This window comes from Apiospora kogelbergensis (genome assembly GCF_038363985.1).
Source record: "Apiospora kogelbergensis strain CBS 113332 chromosome Unknown utg000009l_segment0_segment0, whole genome shotgun sequence".
NCBI lineage: Eukaryota > Fungi > Ascomycota > Sordariomycetes > Amphisphaeriales > Apiosporaceae > Apiospora > Apiospora kogelbergensis.
In genome coordinates, this window is record NW_027117426.1 from 702,495 (window position 1) to 725,118 (window position 22,624).

The 22,624-nt window shown below is 54.4% G+C and overlaps 10 protein-coding genes across 10 annotated transcripts; 7 read left to right on the forward strand and 3 right to left on the reverse strand.

Moving 5' to 3' along the window:
• Nucleotides 1-2,890: 2,890 nt before the first annotated feature.
• Nucleotides 2,891-3,601, forward strand: PG998_013288 (uncharacterized protein; the record flags this gene model as incomplete). Its single annotated transcript, XM_066880104.1, has 1 exon — nucleotides 2,891-3,601. One exon carries the CDS (start codon nucleotides 2,891-2,893, stop codon nucleotides 3,599-3,601), a length of 711 nt encoding a protein of 236 aa, XP_066724243.1.
• A 1,758-nt stretch (nucleotides 3,602-5,359) lies between these two features.
• On the forward strand, nucleotides 5,360-6,380 carry PG998_013289 (uncharacterized protein; the record flags this gene model as incomplete). The annotated part of the gene is made up of 3 exons (XM_066880105.1): nucleotides 5,360-5,509; nucleotides 5,598-5,862; nucleotides 5,920-6,380. 3 exons carry the CDS (start codon nucleotides 5,360-5,362, stop codon nucleotides 6,378-6,380), a joined length of 876 nt encoding a protein of 291 aa, XP_066724244.1.
• A 963-nt stretch (nucleotides 6,381-7,343) lies between these two features.
• PG998_013290 (uncharacterized protein) lies at nucleotides 7,344-8,210 on the forward strand (the record flags this gene model as incomplete). Its single annotated transcript, XM_066880106.1, has 5 exons — nucleotides 7,344-7,647; nucleotides 7,711-7,831; nucleotides 7,883-7,943; nucleotides 8,077-8,091; nucleotides 8,148-8,210. 5 exons carry the CDS (start codon nucleotides 7,344-7,346, stop codon nucleotides 8,208-8,210), a joined length of 564 nt encoding a protein of 187 aa, XP_066724245.1.
• A 3,180-nt stretch (nucleotides 8,211-11,390) lies between these two features.
• On the forward strand, nucleotides 11,391-11,756 carry PG998_013291 (uncharacterized protein; the record flags this gene model as incomplete). The annotated part of the gene is made up of 1 exon (XM_066880107.1): nucleotides 11,391-11,756. One exon carries the CDS (start codon nucleotides 11,391-11,393, stop codon nucleotides 11,754-11,756), a length of 366 nt encoding a protein of 121 aa, XP_066724246.1.
• Nucleotides 11,757-12,834: 1,078 nt separating this feature from the next.
• PG998_013292 (uncharacterized protein) lies at nucleotides 12,835-14,264 on the reverse strand (the record flags this gene model as incomplete). The annotated part of the gene is made up of 3 exons (XM_066880108.1): nucleotides 12,835-13,399; nucleotides 13,471-14,009; nucleotides 14,064-14,264. 3 exons carry the CDS (start codon nucleotides 14,262-14,264, stop codon nucleotides 12,835-12,837), a joined length of 1,305 nt encoding a protein of 434 aa, XP_066724247.1.
• Nucleotides 14,265-15,825: 1,561 nt separating this feature from the next.
• Nucleotides 15,826-17,238, forward strand: PG998_013293 (phospho-2-dehydro-3-deoxyheptonate aldolase; the record flags this gene model as incomplete). Its single annotated transcript, XM_066880109.1, has 4 exons — nucleotides 15,826-15,856; nucleotides 16,089-16,511; nucleotides 16,541-16,867; nucleotides 16,925-17,238. The coding sequence occupies 4 exons, from the start codon at nucleotides 15,826-15,828 to the stop codon at nucleotides 17,236-17,238; spliced, it is 1,095 nt and encodes a 364-aa protein (XP_066724248.1).
• Nucleotides 17,239-17,656: 418 nt separating this feature from the next.
• PG998_013294 (uncharacterized protein) lies at nucleotides 17,657-18,584 on the reverse strand (the record flags this gene model as incomplete). Its single annotated transcript, XM_066880110.1, has 2 exons — nucleotides 17,657-18,153; nucleotides 18,557-18,584. 2 exons carry the CDS (start codon nucleotides 18,582-18,584, stop codon nucleotides 17,657-17,659), a joined length of 525 nt encoding a protein of 174 aa, XP_066724249.1.
• Nucleotides 18,585-18,607: 23 nt separating this feature from the next.
• Nucleotides 18,608-19,785, forward strand: PG998_013295 (uncharacterized protein; the record flags this gene model as incomplete). The annotated part of the gene is made up of 2 exons (XM_066880111.1): nucleotides 18,608-19,402; nucleotides 19,459-19,785. 2 exons carry the CDS (start codon nucleotides 18,608-18,610, stop codon nucleotides 19,783-19,785), a joined length of 1,122 nt encoding a protein of 373 aa, XP_066724250.1.
• A 427-nt stretch (nucleotides 19,786-20,212) lies between these two features.
• On the forward strand, nucleotides 20,213-21,214 carry PG998_013296 (AB hydrolase superfamily protein YdjP; the record flags this gene model as incomplete). Its single annotated transcript, XM_066880112.1, has 1 exon — nucleotides 20,213-21,214. The coding sequence occupies one exon, from the start codon at nucleotides 20,213-20,215 to the stop codon at nucleotides 21,212-21,214; it is 1,002 nt and encodes a 333-aa protein (XP_066724251.1).
• A 264-nt stretch (nucleotides 21,215-21,478) lies between these two features.
• Nucleotides 21,479-21,809, reverse strand: PG998_013297 (uncharacterized protein; the record flags this gene model as incomplete). The annotated part of the gene is made up of 2 exons (XM_066880113.1): nucleotides 21,479-21,606; nucleotides 21,695-21,809. 2 exons carry the CDS (start codon nucleotides 21,807-21,809, stop codon nucleotides 21,479-21,481), a joined length of 243 nt encoding a protein of 80 aa, XP_066724252.1.
• Nucleotides 21,810-22,624: the final 815 nt, after the last annotated feature.

Here is a 22,624-nt window from a genome sequence, read left to right on the forward strand (position 1 = left end):
GCTGCCAGGACTCGCATGCTATTTGGAGCACGATCTTAGCGCAAGACATATCTGCCCTCTATTTAGCTGCTCAGCCGCCAGCTGACATTGGTGCGTGTACTACTAGAGTTCGCATGAGTAGTTTGACATCCTGGATGCTGTCAATAGTCGACGGCCTCTAAACTTGGCAGCAACGCCATATGATAGACGTTCGTCGTTGTTGTTTTTAGCTGGAAGAGATGTAAGAAGATATGGGGTCTGCGTGGCATCTTTGCTGTCGCTGGGCTGCGGTTCGCCGAAGCCCAAATGATCCTTCCACACCAAGAGGGGTCGGGCGGCAGACGATTGGCGGGCACTCAGCACCTTTCCATCCTGCCAGCCGTCTTGGGCCTATCACATCAGTCAACGTGTGGGTAATCGCGATGGAGGGGCGGCGATCGACTCTGTTCTGCATGCATTCGCTGAATCGTCGTTCGATTTGGGGTAGTCTGGCGACACGCTGGTTGGAGAATCGGCTCGATTTCCATCAGCGCTATTGGTTTGTAGTTCAGCAATAACAACGCCTAACTAGGTAGTCGTTTCCCCAGTTGTTGCTTCCCACGTGTGCTTGTGTGCTTTCAACCCGGCAGCGCCAAATCCCATTACCCCGACATGGGCAAATATATGCCCATGTCTAGTAGTTCGCCTATCGAGATGCATTCATCCTCATTTGGACATTGTCAGAAAGTCTGCTTTTGCACAGACTAGACTGAAGGAAGGGCACAGAACAGAACCCAAAATCCCTGGGCCGTTCCAGTGCATGCTGACTTAGCAGCAAAGCAAATGCCAAATGCCATCTTGGATAAGGGATTTAACCTTACTCCGCCCGATGTTACTCATCTGAACTGCAGATCTCGAATCGAATCTGCATGGTGGCATGCGCTCAATGCCACCGTTGCGACGAAGACGTGCATCCTTGCCATCTTGATTTTCTGGCTGTGCCGCCGTTAGCTATTGTCAATTAACTTTGATGTTGGAAATTCAATTGACCCTGTTGCCCTATCATTCACTCTCCGGTCGGCCGGTCGCCGAGGGGATGCGAGGACCGGGTATCTGAAGAGCTCCTAATGGTATCCAATGTGTCCCTTTCTCCCGACCTTGAGGGTGCCGGCCAGCTGGCTCAGAATTCCTTTTGCCTCCGATATCCTTGCTAATAGCAGAAGTCTTCAGCCAGAACCATCTCCAATAGTAACCACTGTTCAGCGGTCTCTCGAGGTGGTAAAGCGTGCTACCCTAGCTTGTCAGGGAATCAACCCCACGATTTTCTAGAAGCCGGACTAGCTATCTAGGCAGCCCCAGGACCCTTCCTTTTTCTATTATTGGGCTTTGCGCAGCATAGCATCACTCTAACACTCTTGCCACGCTTTACTTACTACACATATTACTTTTATTTACCCAAGGAGCTTGTGGGGGTAGGCTATCAGTGCTTCAGACTGCAGATTGTGCTTGATCCGGCAAAGTTTGCGTCAAGACGTACGATGTCTTGGAATGCATCATTCACGGATCGGACGCGCGGTTTCCCATTGGCCTCACCCCCATCCTGCCGTTCCATCGCGTAAGTCACTTGACACCCGCGACAAGACGCGGCGTTGAAGAATCTCAGTGAGAAAAAGACAATGTAAATAACGTCGTCATCCCGCCGATCAGGCCGGATTCGTGGATTTTCTCTTCCGTCCGGCACCGGGTTGTCGCATCCTGAAGCAGGGGGTGAGGGTGAGTCGAACTTGTCTCTGGTCTCCAACCTTTCGCAATGGCGCGACAAAGACAATGGACGGCGGGAACACAGCCACGGGTGGCGGGTTTGATTAAGGACGACTAATCGACCCCCTTCGGAATCCCCAAACACGATATTCCACAGTAAGCAGCATAGGCCATTGGCAAGTTCGACCTTTTTTAATGAAGGGTCTTTTTTCATCTGCTAATTCGTCTGAAGTCCTTAATAGCAGTAATATGGACGAGCCGAAAACGGTAGTGCCGGAAGGGCCCAGGGCGCCGGACGGTCTAAAGAGAGGTGCAGGGCGCCAGAGGGTGCAGCTGCAGGCCAATGCTCGTGTTGTCCACTGACGTGGCTAGTGGCGGGCCAATGAGCTGTCAAATGTTCCTTTTCTCACGGCCCGGCCACCATGCTTCGCTTATGCCAGTGTGCATACACGATAAGGTGAAACCCGGTTTTTGCTCTCTCCCCAATTCATTCCTTGCAGTTGATCATGGGATTGCGGGATCCTATCCGATTTTCCTCGTGTAACTGTTTGCACCGCGTTTATTCGCCCGACAGGGCAAACAATCTGATGTGTCATAGTGGCTGAGGGCCTCCCTTAGCAGAATTAGGGCCTCGGAGGGGCAAAAGAGACGGGTGTTTGAGGTGGTTGATAGCTCCCGGTGGTCAAAAATAGACGATAATGCGGGAGGGGAGACGACGACCCACCACACTCCATGCGGTGAACCGATGGAGGAGGAGGAGAAGAAGGAGGAGGAGGAGGGGGTCAGGGTCAGGGCCGTCCTGGAGTTCGGCAGCAAAAGAGGGCTGGGTGTCAGTCAAGGTCACTTCAAGGTGGAGGCTGCAGTTGGGTATTAATGAGTTGGCATCGGACTCACTATCCCGTCCGTCGCGGGCTGCGTGCATGCGTACTCACTCACTCACTCACTTTACTTATTATCGAACCGGCCTCCTCTCTGCTTTTTGTTCCCCCTCCTTCCCTAGCCCGCAGATAATGCTTGCGTAGCCGAGATCAGGTTGACTCAAAGTCGGTCGCTTTCACCCACCGAGAAAGAAAGGAAATGAACAATAATCTTATCATGATCTCTCGCTTATCATAATTTTATATACACCCAAACGACGAAAAAAAAGAAGAAGAGGCACCATCGTTTCGCCATGATTATCCCTGCGACAATCGCTCGCAGATCCTCCTCGTCCCCCACGGATAGCCACCAGAAGAACCTCATCATCATCTCCACGGTCCTCGGCAGCGCCTTAATACTCGCCATAGTACTGACCGCGGTGCTCCTCTGGAGCCGGAAGCGGGCGCGGAAGCTGGCCAGCTACCGGGAGGCGTGCCTGCGCGACCCGAACCTGACGTGGGACGACTACGAGCGGCGGCGCAAGCTGAGCCGCTCCATCCTGATCTGGGAAGAGGAGGTGCAGCGGGACATCATACTGCGCAAGACGCTGCAGAGCCGGACGTCGTTCAGCATCCACACGAAACCCACAACGCCGCCGTCGCCCCCCCGCCACGCGGCAGCCGAAGAGAATGCGGTCCCGGTCGTGGCACCCCAGCACCTACCAGCTCGACACGCCCGACTATCCCGAGATGTCCGAGGAGCACCGGGAAGGGTTCGTCCAGGAGTGGAGGGATATCGAGGCCTCCTTAGAACAGACCTGGCAGATCCTGACGGGCAAGCGACACCCGTCGACAGACGACGGAAGGAGGCCCTTACTAGGAAGGGGAGCTCGGATGAGCCCCCCACGCGGCCGCCGACGGCGCTTCTCCGACAGCCCTCGCTCTGGGCGCACCCGGCCTTCAGGGGTCTGGTCCGCTCCAATACGAAACACAGCAGTTTACCAGCCACCGTGGGCAGACCGTGATGATGCCGAGACGGGCAACCAAAGAGCGGGGAGCATAAAAATAGGGCGTGTAGCCGGAATTGCACATCATCTTCAGGAGTTCATTGGGGAATGGGATGGGATCGGAGCGGATCGGTACATCATGGGAAAGCGAGTAATGTTTATACCCCTCATTGTTTTTATAGCCAGCCAGGGTTTTCATGTTTTCGATCTAGAGATCGAATTGGCCTGTCGAGCGTCTCGACGCGCTTCCGGGAACAAAGATACACTCCTTGAATACAACAAATTCAAAAATGACGTGACGGCATGTTGGTCTGTGTCAGGTGAGACAACGTAAACATCACAGCGTAATATTCTTCTAAGCTTCAATTACACCGAGAAGAGCCTTTTCGCAGTGCTGTATTCCAGGCCCTTCGAGTATATTCTGCGTTGGTTACGGAGGTTCCTTGCGTAAATTGTTGCCAGCGAGGGGTGTCTTCGTCGGGTAAGTCTGTGAACATCTGCCAAAGGGGTTGGAAACTCAAAGTGATTACTTGTGTCAATGCACTGGTCTTGATCGTCGGTGTCCTCCTTGGTAAATTCCTAGACATCCCTAGTCCCAAGCCTGGTGAGGACTTGGTACTGACGAGTCTGCGCCACATTAGTTTAGCAAAAGTCATTCTCCCTCATATATGCAGGCTTCGACAAGCCACGCAGTCCTCCGTCATACGGGAATCGCTATGCTCATACTAGGGAAACGATTTCATTGGTTGTTCAGGGATCATCTGCCGTCATTCGGTAGCCCCTAAATGCGGCCGCATTCGGCTATTGCCCTCCAGACCATGTCGGAAGGCATCAGAATAGCCACACACTACATCTTTTGCGCCTAGGAAAGGCTAGAACTCTCATACGAAAGATCATGCAGGATTTTCGGCAGTATCTACGTACAATGATTTTTGCATGGCGATATAGAATGCCAGTTCCAGAAACATTCCCGGTTTGGGAGCAGTTGTTTCACTTTAACGGCATAATGATTAAGGAATCATGATAATCCGGTGTAGTTCGCTACATTTAGAATGCTTCAGTATCTATTGAGCAATGTGAGGCTTGCTTTCACCTATAGATTAGACAAGTGAGTGCTTAGCTGACAACCGAGCGCATGCCAGTTCACAGCAAGAGGCACTTGGGTGTAATGACAGCTCTATGAGCTAATCACCGCCAAACTGACACCGCCAGAATGCGCGCTCGGATACGCATTCGCATCATAGCCCTCTTCCGGGTGAGTACTCGGGCGAAGCGTTCTTGTCGTGGGTAGCAGTGTATCTGTCATCTCCCCCAAACTTCGGGTAATTTAACAGACGTTCGCTGGAGTCGGCTTACCTGAAGCTTGGGTCGGTACTATCCTGCGGGATGACTGGCTTCGACATGAGTTACGTGTTGCTCAGTAGAATGGCAGAGAGAGAGAGAGAGGCGAGAAGGCCGGATCCAGTGGCGCATTGGACTACGACTCGAAAAAGGGGCCGCCGAATAGCTAGCTAGCTAGACGGGTAGCCACGAGCCTCGAACACTCCGAACCAACAGCGTCGAGCTTTGTATAAAGGCCATGTCCCCTCCGCTCTCATAGTACAAGAAAAAGAATCCTATCACCATCACCAACTACCATCATCATCACCAGTCACTCGTTTCACCAACACACTCTTTTCGCAGTCTGTCATTAAGCAGCTCACCCAGTTCTACCTGACTCACTCCCTTCACTCGGACCGAAACCATCACCCTCTTTCCACCTTTCCCACCGCCAAAATGAAGACCAACTCCGTCGTCGCCGCCATCCTTCTGGGCACCGCCTCCCTCGTCTCCGCCCACGGCGACTCCTACGGCGCCAAGGCCCAGGCCCAGGACTCCTACGGCAGCCCCGCTCCCGCCGCTGCCACTACCGCCCCGGCCGCCACCGTCCAGTCCGCGTCCCCGAGGGATCGTACGGCAGCCCTGCACCCGCCACCACCACCGCCCCCTCCACCGTCCAGGCCGCGTCCCCCAGGGCTCGTCGCCCCAGGGATCGTACGGCGGCAGCAGCGGCGTCCAGGCCGCGTCCCCCCAGGGATCGTACGGCGGTAACGTCCAGGTGCCCGACATCGTCGGCGGCGTCGTCAAGGGTGCTCTGCCTCTGGTCGGCGGTGTCGTCAAGGGCGCGGTCGACGGCATCGTCGCCCCCGTCGTCGGCGGCGCCATGCAGGCTGCTAGCGGTGTCCTCGGCAACGTCGGCGCCACGATCGGTGCTGGTGGCAACTACCTTGGTAACGTCGGTGCTCAAGTCGGCGTCAACGGCAACGGCAACGGCTACCAGGGAGGTCTCCTTTGAGGTGGCCTGAAGGTTGGCTTGCCCGGCTTCGGTGCTGGTGTCGGTGCCAACGCTGGCCTCGGCGGCAACGGTGCCGGTGTTGGTGCCGGTGTGGGTGCTAATGCTGGTCTCGGCGGTAAGGGTGTTCAGGTTGGTGCCAATGCTGGCCTGCCCGGCTTCGGTGCTGGTGTCGGTGCCAATGCTGGCCTCGGCGGCAACGGTGTCGGTGCCGGTGCTGGTTTCGGTGCCAATGCTGGCCTGCCCGGCTTCGGTGCTGGCGTCGGTGCCAAAGCTGGCTTCGGCGGCAACGGTGTCGGTGTCGGTGCCGGCGTCGGTGCCAATGCTGGCCTCGGCGGCAACAGCGGTGCCAACGTTGGTGCCAACGTTGGTGCTAACGTCGGTGCTTCGGGCAGCGAGAGCAAGAACGGCCCTTACAAGCGCTCCCACGTCCGCGACTTCGGCAGCATCGTTGCCGAGAACTAAACAGGCTTTGCCTAAGTTCCATTCTCTTGGATATATGCCTCACTTATGATCACAGTGTTTGATTCGCCTGGGAGTTTTATGGGCAAGACTGGTGCTAGAGGCTGAACGTGATAGTTTTCTCTCTATTCTGAGGGAGGGAGCTCGGAAAACAAAACAATGGGTTGGGGAAAAACTGGGTGTTCTGTGGGAATATGGAGTTTTGATTTCTCTTACATAGGCTATGGGTTTGCGCTCATAGCCTCAGTGTTCTTCACAGGTGCGAAAGCTCTGTCAGAATCCATCTTCAGAAGGGTACAGCGGCAACCCGCTGGTGGGAGCGATCCGGCTTTTGGGTACCGTATGAACCTTTTCAGGATTTGGTTCTGTTTTGTTTTCCATCATGAAGACAGTTAATGCGATGATGATGGTATTGTTTAATCTTATACTTGTGGCCTGTGTCTTTTGTGATTGCCCTCCGATCTATAACGCTCCATTCAACTGTAAAAAGCTCTACTTGTCTTTTACGCAACAAGAATGGGTATCTGATCATCGTAACAAATTCAGGTTTTCCGTTTAATGGGTGGGTGACTACAAGCGAGGCATGAAACAAGAATATAATCCATCTTCGTAAGCTTCAATTTATATGTGTTAAGACGTTTGAAGCTTATCATTAGTAATTGTAGCCGATACAGGTCATTCTTTTTATGTAAAGCTGTATGTCCATTTCAAAAACGGGCCCCAATAAACTCCTATACAATCAGTCTCGAGACTATAGATGACGAATGGTACGCCATTATATGAGAGGAAGAGATTGGCAGCGCAGTCACATTGCGGCACAGAGATCTCGGCATTTTTCATTTGCCGAAATCCGATTGAGGGGATATGCTGACGTCCACTGTCTCGCATTAACAAATTGAGCTTATCCTCACTGTTCATCATTTCTTCCATCTACCGTCACGAAGCTCACCGCACGGATGGTAAACGATGGCCAAAGTGCTAAACAAGCTGGACATCAACTGGCGAGATGGTTCAGGCGCACACCGCTTGCTTTTGGACAAAGCCAAGCTCTTGGCCTCGACAGAGGAGGACAGCGCATTCGACTTGGAGGAAGCAGATGAAGTCATCGATGAACTCGAAGCGTTATTCTTTTATGGGAATCTTTACGATACGCCGGCGCTACTCTCTATGGGAGACATAAGCGATTTCGCGGAGATTTCCTTTGAGTTAGCTGCGGCACTCATCCAGCTCAAGGAACGCGCGTTTCGATATCAGGCCTTGCCTAGGCTCTGTGAGCTGGCGAACGGGGGTCCCAAAGTATGCCAATACTGTTATTGGGCAATGCAAAGGATAGGTCGTGGCCGGAACAGTGCGCTTTCACATCCCACGATCTCAGATTCTTGGTACGGCTGCATCGAGTACTCTCATCTTTGCGCCGTGGACTCCAGTCCAACTCTCCCCTCTTTGGAACAAAGGTCCCGGGAAGGCTGCGTGTTGTGCAATTATTTACGCGAACATTATCTCAGCGACTTGCAAGAGCCCAATGAAGATCATGATTCGTTCGGTAAGACAGACGAGCCGTTCTATGTATGGCTGCTGTTCGATTGGAATGACAAGCCTATGCAAGGGCAGTCGAGTGGGAATACTCTCCGACATATTTCTTTGCGCGTTATGCAAGCAGGGAGTGCATCTGAGTACGCACGAACATTACGCTGTCTAGTGGGCTCATCTGACGGTAAGCAAATCTTTTCATATCGTCAGCTTCTACATGACTGACCCGATCGTGATCAGATCGATTATCAACCAGACTCGGCCTCTTTTCACCGCCGCGCTTGGCACCTCTGGACCCAGTAAACCTCACCCTAATTCAGCAATGCCTACAAGCAGGAGGCCACAAGGAAGCTGACTCCCGCTTCAAACCTAAGAGGCTACTCGACCTAGGCCATACCGACGAGTTTTTACCTCGCGTTATTGATACGGCCACGGTCCATAAGTCAATCAATGATCAGCTATTGGAATATGTTGCCCTGAGTTATTGCTGGGGCCCACCCGTTGACGCAAGGCAACAGTTACTTCTGACGGCCGAATCGAAGGGAAGCTTATACAGAGGGATCAAGATGGCCAGTCTCACCCCTGTGATACGAGATGCTGTAATAACGTGTCGAGCCATTGGGTTTCGGTTTCTATGGGTTGATGCGTTGTGTATCCTCCAACATGATCTCGCGGACTGGGAAGAACAGAGCTACGATATGGAGAAAGTGTTCGCAGGTTCTGCTTTGGCAATCTGTGCCATAGCGAATTCGTCCTGTCTTGGCAGTTTTCTTGAGCGCACCCGCCCTCGATTGGACCTAGCATTGGCCTCCGCCAACGCCCTCTCCCCCGCGGGAACCATCACTCTGTTAAAATATGACAGGGATAAGATGTTTCCATACGATAGCAATATCCGCGATATAGACTCGCTATCGCCCTTCCACATAGATTTACGGGTATCCCCATGGAGATTACGTGGATGGATTTTCCGTAAGTTCACCCTGTTCCTCATCTGTTTCTTGTCAATTTGTCTTCCAGATGTCGTGATCATACACGCCTTGACATAAGTTTCCGGATATGTGAGTTCTGACAACATTTGAACTTAGAAGAACGAATGCTAGCAACGAGAAGGTTGTATTTTGGTACCTGCATGATCCATATTCACGTCGATAACATCGTCACATGCGAAAATGGATACGCACTCGAGGATACGTTTAGTTATAGGACTATATGGCCTTTTGGTAGGTATTCTATCACGCGAGATGAGATCCTAAGTCATAGCGATCTCTTTCCAGATTTGTGGTACTCAGTTATCAAAGAGTTTGCAGTGCTGCAATGGAGCGATGACGCCGATATCTTACCGGGCCTTTCTGGTATAGCCCGGTTATTCCAAGATGTTTATAAGAGTGACTATATCGCAGGTCTCTGGGGTAACGACATCGAGTGCGGCCTACTCTGGGATGTCATGGATGAAAAGAAGTATACATTCGGGGACTTGTTTCAGTCACTATCATCGACTCAGCCCAAGGTTGGCCCTTCTTGGAGCTGGGTGGGCCGCAGCCCGGGTAATATTGGATTCATTCTGACACCGGCAAAAGTCTTTCGCTGTCGGATTAGGAGCCATATCAGATCGGAACTACTTCACTTACGTGCCGAGAGCCAAGTAGACGGCAAAAACCCACTCGGGAGAATCAAGAGCGCGACAATTGAGCTTTCTGGCAAGCTGCTGGATATGCCGGGGGTATGGATGCATCAAAACCGCAGGTCAATGTCATATTGGTATACTGTGTCCGAGGGGCAAGTGGCCTATATAGGAACAGACTGGCACGTGAGCCCACTCCGAGAGGGCGACATCGTGCGCCAATGTCGCCTTCTACTCCTTTGCAGTTGCTGCTCGGAGCCTCCAGTCACGATGGCGGATGGCGTCACAGAAAAAAGGTACTCCAATTGGAGAGAAAAAATGATAAGGAGGCAGGACTATCGTCGGACGTTCTACCAAGATAGGAACCGTGGGGACAGTGGCATCGGCCGCTGCACTTTCTGCAAGCCAGGACACGAACGAGACGCTTGGGGACTTCTTATTTATCCAGCAGCTCATCCAGGGACGTACTATCGCGTAGGATGGTTTCTATGCAGAGCACAGCTTGGGGGGCCTGAGCATATTCGACCAAGGGTATACTGATTCTATTACGCTGGTCTAAGCTATAGCTCGGACAACGAACTCGTCTTCACCCGGCTCAGTCTAACGAATGAGGGTGCCGTAACATGATACACTATCTTGATATTTCCAGCATTATAGAACACTCCGTGGAAGCAGCCGAGGTGGCCTCAACTACCAGAGCTATCGCTGTTTACTCGAGAGTACACTGTCCCCCCTCACACGAACTCATCAGTATACAGGTTGTCATTTCACAGGCGCCCAACTCTCAGTACTCACCGGCGCTGCTTTCCCATGCCGTGCCGCTAGGCCGGAGTTGGCTCTGCGGAAGCCCCGGGGCAGTAGACTGCGGTCGTGGTATAGCATTCTATTGGGCCATCTTGGAAGCATTTACGGATAGTTCTCGTGGTGCATTCCTCAGCCATGCTAGATGCTGTCAATACATTGTTCCAAGGATATCGGGGCGAGCTTCCAAGACGGCTGGCTTAGCTTACCACGGCGCTGCCATAAGCAGCAGGCTGACGAGCAGAGCAGAGGTGGCGGACAGTTGCATCTTGATGAATTTTGCGTACGTGCAGATGAGCTAAGACTGACGAAGGTAGATATAACACGCGGGGCTGTGTGATTGAATTTGGCAATGGAAAAGGATACGTTGACGAGAGCGAGGCAGGCCTCTTTATACAGGATGCCCTGAGTTACTAGAGAAAGCTGTCATGAGGTTATTTCAGCCGGGTTGAGTTCGTTTAATTGAGAGATTTGTTTTGGCCATTGGGTATAATGGCCACTTAATTGTGTACGCTGATTTAAAAAGTTACATTTACAAGACTTCGTTTCTGTTGGGCCCATACCTTGACATTCACGAAAAGCGAGCAGCAGCTCAAGCGGGAAAAGTACCCGTTCTAATGCTTCGTCTAATCGCACGTGACTGCCGGGGAACCGAGGCAGTGTCTGCGGGAGTAAAGGATATCAAAATTAAAGCAATGCATTGTGGATTGATAAGTAATGGTTTCGCAAAACATACGACGAACTTCAAGCAAAAGTAGTAGCGCCTGTCTGAAAATTGAGGCGCCAGCTTCCAGGCAGGGGGGGCTGTACTCTAAACTTCAGCTTGGCGAGCAAAGTGCGCGAGTCAGTCAACTCTGAACTCAATGCAAGCCGTGAATGTTAAATAGAACGCCAGCCGTTTTGCATCGTCAAGGGCATACCCAACTGCATCTTCCCCAACAATCCAGTCAAGGTTGTGGCTCTATTACTTTTCATATCTATTCGTTTTCCCATAACAAAGACTCTCCACCGTCAGACTCAGCAGCATAATCAACACCGCCACCGCCACCACCATCATCACCATGCCCCTCCTCTCCACCGCCGCGACGGGCCTCCTGGCCGGCCTGCACGGCTACATCATGGCGCTGGAGATGTTCCTGTGGACGACGCCGCGCGGGCACAAGGCGTTCGGCCTCAAGCCCGACTTCGCCGAGAAGACCAAGACGATGGCGGCGAACCAGGGGCTGTACAACGGCTTCCTGGCCGCCGGCTTCGTCTGGGCCCTCGCCCACCCCGTGCCCGCCGTCGCCCGGCAGATCCAGCTCTTCTTCATCGGCTGCGTCGGCGTCGCCGGCGTCTACGGCGGCCTGACCGCCAACCGGAAGATCCTCTTCGTCCAGGCCGTCCCTGCGGCCATCTCGGGGGCGCTCGTGCTCCTGGGGCTGTAAGGGCTTGCTGTATTGTCGCGGCCGGCGACAAGATTCATTTTATGGAGGCAGTGGACATAATTGGCAAAAAGCGTGGCTTGTCGCGCGATCCAACCTGGAAGGCAATGCAAGAAGGAGGCGAATGCGGCCATACCTATGTGTGCATGCACGCGCAGGGACAGATTCTTGTCGGAAACGGGAAAAGGGTCATCGCTCATATAAGCTAGGGGAACCTGCGAGGAATTCATGCACAGGGACAATCTGATCCCAACAGAAACGAAACCTTATAAATGTGACTCTTTAAATCTGCGCACGCAACCAAGTGGCCACTATACCCAATAGCCTGAAAACTCTTTTATAACAAATCTCTCAATCGATCGAACTCAAATAGGCTGAATAACCTCATGGCAGCTTCCTGGAGGGACAAGACTTACAGGACAACTTGGGCTGATTTGGCAGTCGAATCATTCAAAGCACGATCTTTGAAAGCTGTTATTGGAAGGAGTCAATTAATGCAATCCTTGAGAAGTCTCTCGTGATAGTTTCTTTTACCAGGAATTATAGAATTGTTGAAGCAAGAATCTGTCAATTGGGATACAGTCTTGAAGTGACAGGTCAGCCCATTACTAGAGAAATGTTAAAAGCCACTGGACGGAATAGAATAGCGTTCAACTAAATTGAGTATTGCTATTTTCAAGACTAAACCTCATGTTTGGATATAGTATACTGTAAGAACTCTACAGTTCATCAATCAGCTTAAACAAGCAATCCCGGCTAGCTCAATGGCAGAGCGTGGGACTTTTAATCCCAAGGCTGTGGGTTCGACCCCCACGTCGGGAGGAATCACGGTTCAATTCCGTCCTCTTTTTGCGTTTTGAATGCTTTTTGCCTTCTACTCTCTTGATCTTGACTTCACTCACTTTACCTACCGTCTTCCTCTACTTTCATTTCTTTCTCCTTTTAGCATCGTCCGCAGTGTAATGAGAAGCTAGGCAGCGTCTTTCTTGATAGAGAATTTAGATCGTTTCGTTTATAATATTTAACTTATACAATCCCGTCCGTGCAACATCTTCTGATCATAAGTAGTACGATGACCCCCCTAGTTAAAGATCTCCAGAGGAAATGCATCAGCAATTGCCTGGTAGCCAGCTGGGTTGAGATGCAAATGGTCACCACTATCATATTGGGTCGCCAAAGTCCCAGGGTTACCGCCGTTGGCGACAAACTTGGCGAAGTCGATGGTCGCATTGAAGCTACCATCGCCCCCAGCGAGAATCCACTTGTTCACGCGCTGCCTCGTCGCCTCCCGCGTCGGGTTGCTGTAGCTCTGCCCGTTGCCGCCGAAGGGCGTGATGGTCGCGGCGAAGACGCGCAGGCCGGCTCGGTGGGCGTCGGCCGCGATCTGCTTGAAGGCAGCGATGAGCTGGTCGCCGATGCGCTGCTGCGTGCCCGCGTCCGGCGAGCCGCTGCCGATGTCGTTGACGCCCTCGAAGAGCAGGCAGTATTTCACGCCCGACGTCTGCAGCAGGTCGCGCTTGTACCGCTGCAGCAGCGGCGGGCCCAGCCCGCCGGCGAGCACCGCGTTGCCGCCGGCGGCTTGGTTGTTGACGCCGATGTTCGTCACGTTGGACTTTTGCATCTTCGCGGCTACCAGATCCGGCCACCTAGAGCGAGAAAGGGTCAGCGCCGGCCGTTCATCGCATTCTTTCGGCGAGAGGAGTTTGGTAAGTAGTACCGGTTGTTCGCATCATCCGTGCTCCCTCGTCCATCAGTTATGCTATCGCCCAAGATGACCAGGGCCGAGGCCGCTGTTGGCACCCAAGCATCCACTGCCGAAGCAAAGTACCAATGCTTCGTATTGGCCCCCGTTACCGATGATGCATTCACATGATTGCCTTGCTGCATCCAAGACGTAGTCCGGCTTCCAGGATGGCCCGTGATACTGCTGCCAGACTGCCCGGCCTGTGAATAGATGCTCAGAGTGACCATAGATTGAGCAGCCGCCTTGAGATCGACAGGGTCGCTATACACCACTTGGCCCCTTGGAATGGACACCGACTCGGAGCCATTGAACGTGAGACCAAGCAGCGTCGAAGTCTCGATGGCGTTCACCCCGGCTTTGTCACCAGCTGACAGAGCGACCGAGGCTGCAGTCACCGGCAGATTACTGCCGCCGAATGTGTTCGAGATCTGGAAGCGAAATCTCTCCGCACCGATGGAAAGGTGGAGGGTTTGACGGAGCGTCGCGTCTTTGAAGACAGCACCACCACTTCGCTATACAGATGTTAGGCACCCTAATTCGCGAATCGGATTTAGTAAGACACATACGAATGATGCTGGCGGGAGGTTGTCCTGCTCTACCAGCTGTGGCATCGAAGTCCAGGAGGCAACCCAATGCGCATCGCCATCCTGCCTGGCTTGCACATAGTGGGGGTCGAGAGCGAGCGTGGCTACCAGGGCCGGTAGAGCAAGCAAGGCGACGGCGCAGACGCCGAGGCTACTCGGTACGGGAAATACAGAACGACGCATCTTGAGGCCAAGTAAAACAGAGCCCTGGGAAATGCCAAGGCAACGGTGAGAAAGCCATTGGGGAGGCGGATGGGCACTGGTTCTCGAAATATGAAGGATTCGCTGCTGGGGACGGACTGAGTGCCTCCGCGACCAATACTGCTAATCACTAAACGACTTCAGCCGGCCATACAGGGGCTCATTGGAATACAGGAGATCGCCAGACAATCCCCACACTAACTATGGCAGTTCGCCATTGTATAGTCAAGACGAACGAGGATCCGGCAGAAATGGGTCTGGGGAAATGGAGCGTTCTAATAATACCGAACACCTCAGCGAGATAAGTTGCCAGGAATCATACCGAGTGCCGAGTCTAAGCGAAAGTGACGATGGTTCCTGGACGGATTCGCCAATGACGGGCCCAGCAAGGGTAAAGGCATTGCCGGGTGGGCTCATGGTCCCTTGATTCTCGTACTTGGCAGGTCCCGGACTGCGGGAAGATGCATAAGTTGGAGCACTTCCCAGATTCAGGGGGCTCATTGCGTTGTCCTTCATGTACACCAAACTTGGTGCAGTTCTCGACGTGTCTTTGTCCATTCCATGACCAGGCGTAGCAGGACGGACGCCAAGGCAACTGGATGAATCGACTTGCTCACTTCTCCGAGCTCGGACTTCCCAACTCACGGTATGGTATGGGTCACTCACTCCATCCAATTCTCCACCAAGTACGGAGAATCAGCATAGGTTACTGCATGTCTTTGCTCTAACTTCGTGATACCTATGCAGGGCCATTGTTCTTTTGCAATGTAAGCAGCACGTGGTTGAATTGCTTGGCTCTGATCTTTACTCTAGCTATTAGACCTGCCTGCTTGCTATAGCCAAGTCGAGTCATGACGGAACTTGAGATCACCATGCAAAACAACCCCGCTAGTAACGGTCGGCGGGTTTTGCAACTGCCCCTCACTTCAGAAAAATGTTGGTGGGATGTTGGAAGTGGGATGCATATCCCACATCAGCTCTACTGTAACTGTGGTGACTGAGACAACTATCAAATGAACTGGTGAAAACCCACCGATGGTGTATTGAGGTTGAATTAAGAAGGGACCTTTGCAATTACAGACGCTGCAATTGGTCTCTAATTCGATTCAAGGAACGTGTGTTTCTGAAAAGGCCTCTGATTCGAAGTCCAGCTCTTGGGGTCCGAAAATCCTTAATCCACGACTTTCGACCCCACCACACTTGGTGCGTGTAGGGCGCAGGGAATAAAAGTATTTCTGGACTACTACGTACATACAGCACCTATATCGACTCACTTCTCACCCTGCTTCTGAGTCACATATCACTGCGTTCTCGCTTGTCTTGATCCGGTCCTTGTTACCCCTTCTCGACCACAACCTGACCAGCTCGACTGTTCACCCACAACGCCAGAAATCCTATCCCGATTTACGTCTGGCTGCCCGACCCGTATCCGACCCTCGCTGCCGTTGCTGTCACTGCCCAGTGTTTCACTGATCACGTCTTCGGATACACTACATACAACCGGTTGTCAGAACAAGCCGTCTACACAATGCCCAGTGCAGCAATGACGCCCGTCGTCGTGGACGACACCCGAGGTACGTACGGCGATCTTGGCGTGTACATGTTCGCTACGCCCTAGCTTGTCGTTTTACCATAGCATCTTGCGCCGCCCTGATGCAGAAATGGTATTGTGTTTCTTGGGTCTAGAATTTGCATAAAATGGGTGTCCAAGAAGAGAGCAGCTGTGCTTGTCCTTGGTACCGAATATACCTCCCCGCTGCCACCGAGTGCCCACGATCGTCATGCTAATCAATACTGAACCTTCAGTCCTGGGTCAGGATCCTTTGATCCCTCCCAACCTGCTCATCGATGAGATCCCCATGACCGAAGGTGCCCTGCAGACGGTTGTTAAGGGCCGTCAGGATGCGGCCGCCATTGTAATGGGCCGCAGCGACAGGCTCCTGGTCGTCGTCGGCCCCTGCTCCATCCACGATCCCGCCATGGCCCACGAGTACGCCGCCAAGCTCAAGGCCCTCTCCGAAAAGCTGTCGGACGACCTGTGCATCGTCATGCGCGCCTACCTCGAGAAGCCCCGTACCACCGTTGGCTGGAAGGGTCTGATCAACGACCCCGATATCGACCAGAGCTTCAAGATCAACAAGGGTCTGCGTGTGTCGCGACAGATGTTCCGCGACCTCACGTCGAACGGCATGCCCATTGCCAGCGAGATGCTCGACACCATCTCCCCCAGTTCTTGGCCGATCTGATCTCGGTGGGAGCCATTGGCGCCCGGACCACCGAGTCGCAGCTTCACCGTGAGCTGGCCTCCGGTCTGTCCTTCCCCGTCGGCTTCAAGAACGGCACCGACGGTAACCTGGGTGTGGCCATCGACGCCATTGGCGCGGCCGCCTCCAAGCACCACTTCATGGGTGTCACCAAGCAGGGATTGGCTGCCATCACACGGACGAAGGGCAACGAGCATGGATTCGTCATCCTTCGCGGAGGAACCAAGGGCCCCAACTTCGACAAGGAGAACGTCCAAGCGGCCAAGGAGATTCTCATCAAGAAGGGCCAGAAGCAGGCCATCATGATCGACTGTTCGCATGGTAAGCCAAAGCAGCGTCCAGCTCCGATAAGTTGCACGCAATACTGACATAGAGTAGGCAACTCCAACAAAGACCACCGCAACCAGCCCAAGGTCGCCAAGGTGATTGGCGATCAGCTCCGGGAGGGAGAGAAGTCTATCATTGGTGTGATGATTGAGTCCAACATCAACGAGGGCACCCAGAAGGTGCCTGCGGAGGGACCTTCGGGGCTCAAGAAGGGTGTCAGCATCACTGATGCCTGCATCGATTGGGATTCGACCGTCACGGTGCTGGAAGACTTGGCCGATGCTGTTCGCACCCGTAGAGAGAAGAACGGTGTGACTGATAACAGCGGCGCGTCACCCAAGGCTACTCCCCTGGAGGAAGATTAAGCACGATTAAAAGACCTTGTAGAATATGAATAAATGAAAATAGGCGAAGGTGCGTTGCATGAGCGTTGGGGCATTTAAACAGCAAATTGAAGCATACAAGGGACCATGCACGTATTGATCTAAATCAGGTGAAAGATAGATGAGCGGTGTTCTGGTCTGATTTGGGATATGTCGAACCTACGGTAGTCTCAATTTGGGACATGGACTTACTCTGTTTCAATGCGCTTTTACTGTAGAGCCTTTATGATCCGGGCCAAAGTGTGAATAGAACTAAGGTAGCCTGTCGGGAACAAGCTCCTGCAAGTCGGGTTTGCCCCGATCTTGATGATATATAATAGCACACCAAAACGCCATGCAACTCCGGCCTCCGCCATGTAGTATAAAGTCAAATCATAAATCCGCAACGCGAGGAAGGTTATCATCGCACTTCGACCGGCACATAGTTCCCCCTATCCTGGCCGCCGCCCCCGGGCAGTCCAATGCCACCGCCACCAGCCGCCGCCTTCTGCTTGTCCTCGCGCATCTCGGAGACGCGCTTGGCGCCGGCCCAGCCCAGGAGCCCCAGCGTGCCGAAGATGAAGCCCCAGACGATGATCTGGTCCTTGCGGCTGTCGCGCTGGAAGCACATGGTGACGACGTCCTTCTCCTCGGCCTTCTTGCAGAAGGGGAACCCGTAGTCCAGGCAGAACTTGCGCGTGCACTGCGCGCACGACGCCGACGCGGCGCGCGCCGTCAGGTGGTGGTGGGAGGGTTCGTCCGTGGTGAAGGGGTTCAGCGAGCGCAGGAACTGGCTGTTGGTCGTCGGCGGCGGCGGCTTCGCGTGCGAGGGGGTCGTGTCCGAGGCGTCTTTGGGGCCTAGGGGCACGATGGTGCTGTTCTTGAAGCAGGTGCATTTGCAGAAGGTCGGGGCGGATGCTGTGAGGGGATGGGCGTCGCATTAGTTGGTCCATTCTTCGGAATGCGCACGATGGGGAAGGGCAAATGGCAAGTGAATGGATGTAGTCTTACATTTAGCAATTGCCTGGGAGAACAGGACTCCCAGGAGGAGAAATAGTATCCGCAGATGCTTCATCGTATAGTACTGTCCAATGCTACTTGGCTAGGAGAGCTTGAAGGGATATTGCTGATTGCGACAATACAGTCCTGGTCGTCGCTGGACTTGCCTCTAAGACCACTGGTGCTGAGCCACAAAGGTAGGGATCAATTGGGGCTCAAGCTCTTGACTGAGCCACAATTCCGGGCGCCGACCATTGAGTCGGGATCCTAGCCAAAAAAGTTGCTTGATCTAATGCGGGCTTGGAGAGATCCTCATACGTACGGGCACACTTATCGCGGCTCGAACCCATCTTTTTGAGTGCCGTCTACCAAAATGCGTCGGATAGCGAGATTACGAAAGCCTTCGGGCGCCCCATTGGCTTCAATTGCCCGACCGCTCTGCATCCAGCGCGCCGCCACGAGGCCATCACCGTCCCCGGCCGTCCAGATCAACACAGTACGGTTCTACTCGTCTCGGCAACCCGAGACGCTCCCGGCGTCCCTCGCCGATAGCAAGCGGGCGGTTCCCGAAGTCCTCGAGGACGCAGTCGAGGGGACCGAGGTGCAGGAATACGACCTCCACCCCGCCGAGCCGCGGGTTTTCGTGCCTCCCCCGCGGCCCTCTGTGGCTGAGCGTGCCGACACCATTACCGACAACCTGTACACACCCGCGAGCACGGCCGAGGGACTCGAGTCGATAGGCAACCTGGGGAACTGGTGGGACGACCCGGAGCACTGGCCCGAGACGAGCGACTTTGTCGGGTTCACGCCCAAGCAGAAGGTGCAGGAGCCGGTGCTGATCGAAGCCGCCGTGCGCCGCGCGCTCACCGAAGCCCTGGTGGTGAAGCAGCTGGGTAAAGACGACCAGCTGACCGGACACTGGGGCATGCAGGACAGGGCGCAGCACGATGCGGTGCTTGCCTTGGGCCTCAAGGTCGACAGCGACGGAAAGGCTACAGTCACGGGCAACCTGCAGTCTGTGGCCGAGGGGCTGGTGGCCAAGGATGGCGAGGCAGCCGTCGACTCGGCGTTTGCCCTGCCTTCCGCCGCCGAGGCGCTTGCTTGGAAGCAACAGTCCGATCATAGCTGGAAGGGCGCTTCGCTGCTGGATGCGCGGGTAAAGTTCGCTGTACGTTGCACGAAATTCGAGTCTATCTGGATGATACTAATTGAATTACTATACAGGTCGTCAAGCGCGTCATGCAGCTCACAGGCCATGTTGTTCCCGACCAGAAGCTCGCCGAAATTGCTACGGCACGCGGTCTGCTGGCCACGTTGCAAAAGCCACCGAAGCCCAAGACGTTCTCCCAAGAGATCGAGACCAAGAAGCAGGATCTCATCTCTCTGCCCAACGTAGCATTCTCACCCAAGCGAGTCACTCGAGGACACAAGGATATGGCGCTGGGACGTTTCAAGCTGATCGAGGCCGAGTTCAAGAAGAGGGATCTCCAGGGCGGTCCCTTGTCTGTTCCTAAGAGCAGAGAGATGAAGCACTGGAAGGGCGATGCTTAAGCCGCTGCCTATCAACGGATGTACTACTTGTCTGTCTAGATAAAGGGGTCGAAAAGGACACTCTGGAAATAAGCCAAGTAGGAGATGTGATGTACCATAGGGAAAAGTCTCCGGATGATAATCGTGGAGATGCTGTAAAATACACACAAATCAGCAAATATCCAGTATGCTGCTGTCTGTTCGATTCCGACCCTATGTTGGCAACATTTGATCGTATGAGCCCGCGCGTGCCTTGGGCCGAAACCTACGTCAACTTGCAGTGCAACGGTCGATTTTATGCAAAATTGACGCAGCGCCCGAGGTTAGGGTCAAACAGACAAGGATCAGACCACAAAACGCCATGAGCTGCTGCAATACGTAGTCGGCAGCTTTGCTCACCGAGACGACGACGAACAGCATCACCCGGATCACACAGAAACCAAACACCATGCAGTACCTCTCCTGCGAAGCCAACGACGGCTGCACCCTGGCCTTCCAGTCGTCGCTGCCCCTCCCGGCGGCCAATGGCCCCACCTCGCCCGAGGCCGACCCCCGCTACTGCAAAATCCTGCTGCTGCTTCACGGCTTCAGCGGCTCGTCGGCGTACTTCGGCCGCAACGTCGCGGCGCTGGCGCGCGACTTCTGGGTCGTGGCCCCGGACCTGCGCGGGCACGGCCGCTCCGACAAGCCGCGGGCCGGCTACCACGTCGCGCGGCTCGCGGCCGACGTGCGCGACCTCGTGGCCCACCTCCACCGCGCCATCCACGCCACCACCAACCCCTCGGAGCGCGGCGTCGTGCCCCTCGTCGTGCCCGTCGGCTGCTCCATCGGCGCCGCCGTCCTGTGGACCTACGTCGAGCTGTTCGGCCAGCACGGCTTCGGCGGGTTCGTCTTCGTCGACCAGGCGCCGCTGCAGGACCGCGTGCCGGGGTTCCTGGGCGCCGGCCGCGGCTGGGGCCCCGACAAGGCGCACCTCGGCTGCTACGACGAGGCGACGATGCTCGCGGCGCAGAAGGCGTGGATCGAGACGCCCGACGAGGCGCACCGCGGGCTCGTGGCGGGGTGTCTGGGGTACCGGGTGCGGCCCCTGGACGGCGGGGAGGAGGTGACGCAGGAGACGCGGGAGAGCGACGAGCGGTTCTTCGTGGGCGAGAGCCGCCGGTGCGACGGCGTCTGGCTCGCGCGCCTGCTCGCCGACCACACGCGCTACGACCACCGCGAGGCCATCGAGGCCATCCGCGTGCCCACGCTCGTCTTGGCCGGGCGCCGCACGGGCTGCTTCCCGCTCGACGGCATGGAGGAGACGGCGCGGCGGGTCAGGGCGGGCAACGGCGGCAGGGAGGACGCCGCGGAGTGGATGGTGTTCGACAGCGGGCACTGGATGTTCTGGGAGGAGAGCGACAAGTTCAATCGGGTGGTTGGGGAGTTTGCGGGGAAGTGCATGTCTTGAGGGGCCTACATATGAAGGGATAATGAGAGGGGGCGGGAGAGGGCGAGGAACCCCCTTCAAACAGCTATTACGGAGGGGTCGACGGGGGGAAGCACATGCCATATTATGGGATGACATCAGGAGGATTCACATAAGTTCGCGGTACAAAATGACATATCCAGCCATTGATTTCTTCCGACACTAACGTACAATTCATTTGTTTCATCAAGTCATCTATCGCTCGTTCCCCCATCGAGCCATTATTACGGCGATGTCGCCCACCCCTTACTGCAACATGGCACGGCTCCCATCAATGTTCTCCGCCGCCGTCTTGGTGCGCGGCTGGTCCTGATCGCCGTAGTGAGCAGCGTCTCCCCCAACGAGTCGATGACCTTCTTGCTGTTCTCCTTGGACTTCTCACTGGTGTCTGCCGTGCGCGCCGCGTTAGCATGGGAGACCTTGGAGCGGAATACAGGCATGAATTGTGGTATTGGGACGTACTGGGGTTGGCGAGGTTGGCCTTGTGGCCCTGCACGCTGTGGGAGATGTCTTCCTTTCCTTGCGTCAGCTCCTCCATGTCGCGGGAGACGCTAGACTTGGCACCGGCGGAATCCATGTTGATGATGTTGTTGTTGTCGTTGATTTGACTGTGTTGTGCGATGAAGTAGATGCGATGTATGGCGTTCGTTCAAGAGAGTGCAGATGATGAAGTTGTCTAAGAATGAAAACTATTATCCGAGGAAGAAAAGAGAGATGTCCCCTTTTCTTATGGTCGCCGTTTCCTAAATGCCCTGTGCCACTCTATAGAATGACGTCGCTGCCGGTGCCTTTTTCATCATCTTTACCAAGGTATGCTTGGGGAGGGATACTTGTCCAGTGCGACCACACTTCTATGCCTGCATGGATGTCACGGTCTAGGATCTGTGGGATCTCGATCTTTGAGTAAATGCTAGCCAACTATGAGATTCTTGTTTGTCGCAAACGGTTGCATCGGAGGTCGCGTCACACGTGCAGCTGGTGGATTGGCAAGGCTTGGTTGGTGATGTCAAACCCCGGATTGCGGATACGTCATCCCCCAGGCTTGGCAGCGGCTACCAACGTCAGGGGTTTTGTGTAGATTGCATTTTAGTAATCGTGCAGATAACATGCATCCTGCCTATGGCCTCTACACCACCCGGAGCCCAGAACGTCAGCAGAATAGCTCAAACTATTCTACAAGCTGCTTAACTTATCACTATATACACAGCAGTGCACGGCATTATGATGTAGGCATATTGCTCCTCCATCCCCTTACTGCTTTGGTTTGAATCTGGGTATCTTTCTTTCCACTGTATATACAGAAGAGGCTTCCGGCACTGCAGCATCGCCGAGGCTAACTCCCGAAGACTTCCCCACCATCCGGAGCCTAGAGTACGGCTTCGGGTTTCCACC